We start from the raw sequence: 1,879 nt of genomic DNA on the forward strand, positions 1-1,879 counted from the left end.
TTTTTGATTCCCTTTTGCTCTTTCTCAAAAAGACAAAGGTGTATTTTCTAAGGGGTAGACAAAATTTTGTTTATAATATCATTCATTGCAGTTATCCTTATATTTCTTGTTGGGGAAGAGTTGAGATCAGTGAGAAGTGAAATAGTAGTAGTTTACTTTGGGAGAATAATCATTTTTTTTCAGTTAAACATGTGCAAGTACCTCATTATACTAACTCATGTAAATGTAAATTTTTTCCAAGTTACTTCTCTCAGTTGTTGGAGGAACATGGTCCTTTGGATATGAGTAACAAGATGTTCTCTGAAGAATATGAGTTTTTCCCAGAAGAAACGCGACAGATACTAGAAAAAGCAGGAGGTTTAAAATCTTTTCTCCTGGGATGTCCTCGTTTTGTTGTGATTGACAACTGTATTGCATTGAAGAAAGTTGCATTACGACTCAAGAAAAAAAGGAAGAAGAAAAACATTAAAACAAAAGTAGAAGAAATTTCAAAAACAGGAGAGTATTTACGAGTTAAACTACCACTGAATCCAGCTGCTAGGGAATTTAAACCAGATGTAAAGTCCAAACCAGTGTCTGATTCATCTTCAGCATCAGCTTCTGAAGATGTGAAGCCCAAACCTGTACCTGCTGATCCTCCCAAACCAGCTTGTGAAGATACGAAGCCCAAACTGGTAGCCGATGATTCTTCTACACCAGTTTTTGAGGATGGGAAATCTGAAGAGGGCGCTGCTAATTCTCCCAAACCAGTCTCTGAGGATGCAAATCATAAGCACCTTTCTTCTGATTCTCCTACAATAATTACTGAGGATGTGAAACTAACCTATTGGACTCAATCCCATTTGGTCACAGGATTCTGTACATATGTTCCTTTTCAGAGATTTGATATCACCCAGGCAACTCCAACATACATAAACATGTTACCAAGTTTGCCCCAGTACGCCAGCCTGTATGCACCTTTGGCCAACATTTCTTCTGAATATCAGCTGCAAAGATCAGTACCCGTGGCGCCATCTTTTGTAGCTGATGACAGAGCAGATAAAAATGCTGCTGCATATATTGAGGGTCATCATTTGAGTGCTGAGAATGCCACTGGCAACCAGATTGCTTCTGGAACACAGATCCTGGAGGACTCCTTGGGAACATCTATAAAGTCACCGTGCAGCACAGGTGATGCTGATACAGTCCTAAGCGAGTCTAACAGAAATGATGGGCACTCTGGAAATTCTGACAACAAATGTGAAGTAAATCCGGAAAGTACCAATGCAGTAACAAATATTCCACGTACACAGATGGTCGCTGTACAGGTAAGACTTAAATAGAAAAAATCTCCTTTATACTGAAGTTAAAGTTTCCTTTTCATTTTGTATTGCCATTATATTTACTAAAATCCTTAAAATTGATTGACTTTATAATGGTTACTGAAGCTTTTGCCTGAAAATATTTTTAAAATATGAACCGTTTTGTGAGGTGTGACAGATAATCTTGTCAGAAAGGGTTTGAGTCCAATAAATAATACCCTTCTTCCCTACTCAAAGTCTACATAAATTGAGAAGTAAGATAAAGGAGTCAGCATATGGAGCCAAAACATCACCTTAATAATTAATAATGGTACAGTAGGAGGATGTAGCTACTTCTGTAGAATAGTACATGTGCTAACAGTGAAGCCCCCATCACCCTGCCTTACCTACCAATTACAGGAGGGTCAGGCTAGGAGGCCCCCATGGCTTGGGGTGCCTACACCATAGGAGTTACTGCATGGAGGAGGAAGGGAAAATGTGCTGACAGCTCTGCAGAGAGAAAGAAAGGGAAGAGTCTGGGCTGCACATGCCCAGCTTCTCCTGCCAAACCAGGGGAAGAATGAGGGTGTTAAAAAGAG

At 39.7% G+C, this 1,879-nt stretch overlaps 1 protein-coding gene across 1 annotated transcript in view; it reads left to right on the top strand.

The window, feature by feature from the left end:
• Positions 1–1,879, top strand: part of TTC3 (tetratricopeptide repeat domain 3) — a 107,001-nt gene that overhangs the window by 73,997 nt on the left and 31,125 nt on the right. The window contains exon 31 of the mRNA XM_012640072.1: positions 242–1,307. Within this exon, the coding sequence (XP_012495526.1) occupies positions 242–1,307 (1,066 nt within the window). The remainder of the gene's footprint in view (positions 1–241; positions 1,308–1,879) is intronic.

This window comes from Propithecus coquereli, unplaced genomic scaffold (genome assembly GCF_000956105.1).
Source record: "Propithecus coquereli isolate 6110/MARCELLA unplaced genomic scaffold, Pcoq_1.0 Scaffold148, whole genome shotgun sequence".
NCBI lineage: Eukaryota > Metazoa > Chordata > Mammalia > Primates > Indriidae > Propithecus > Propithecus coquereli.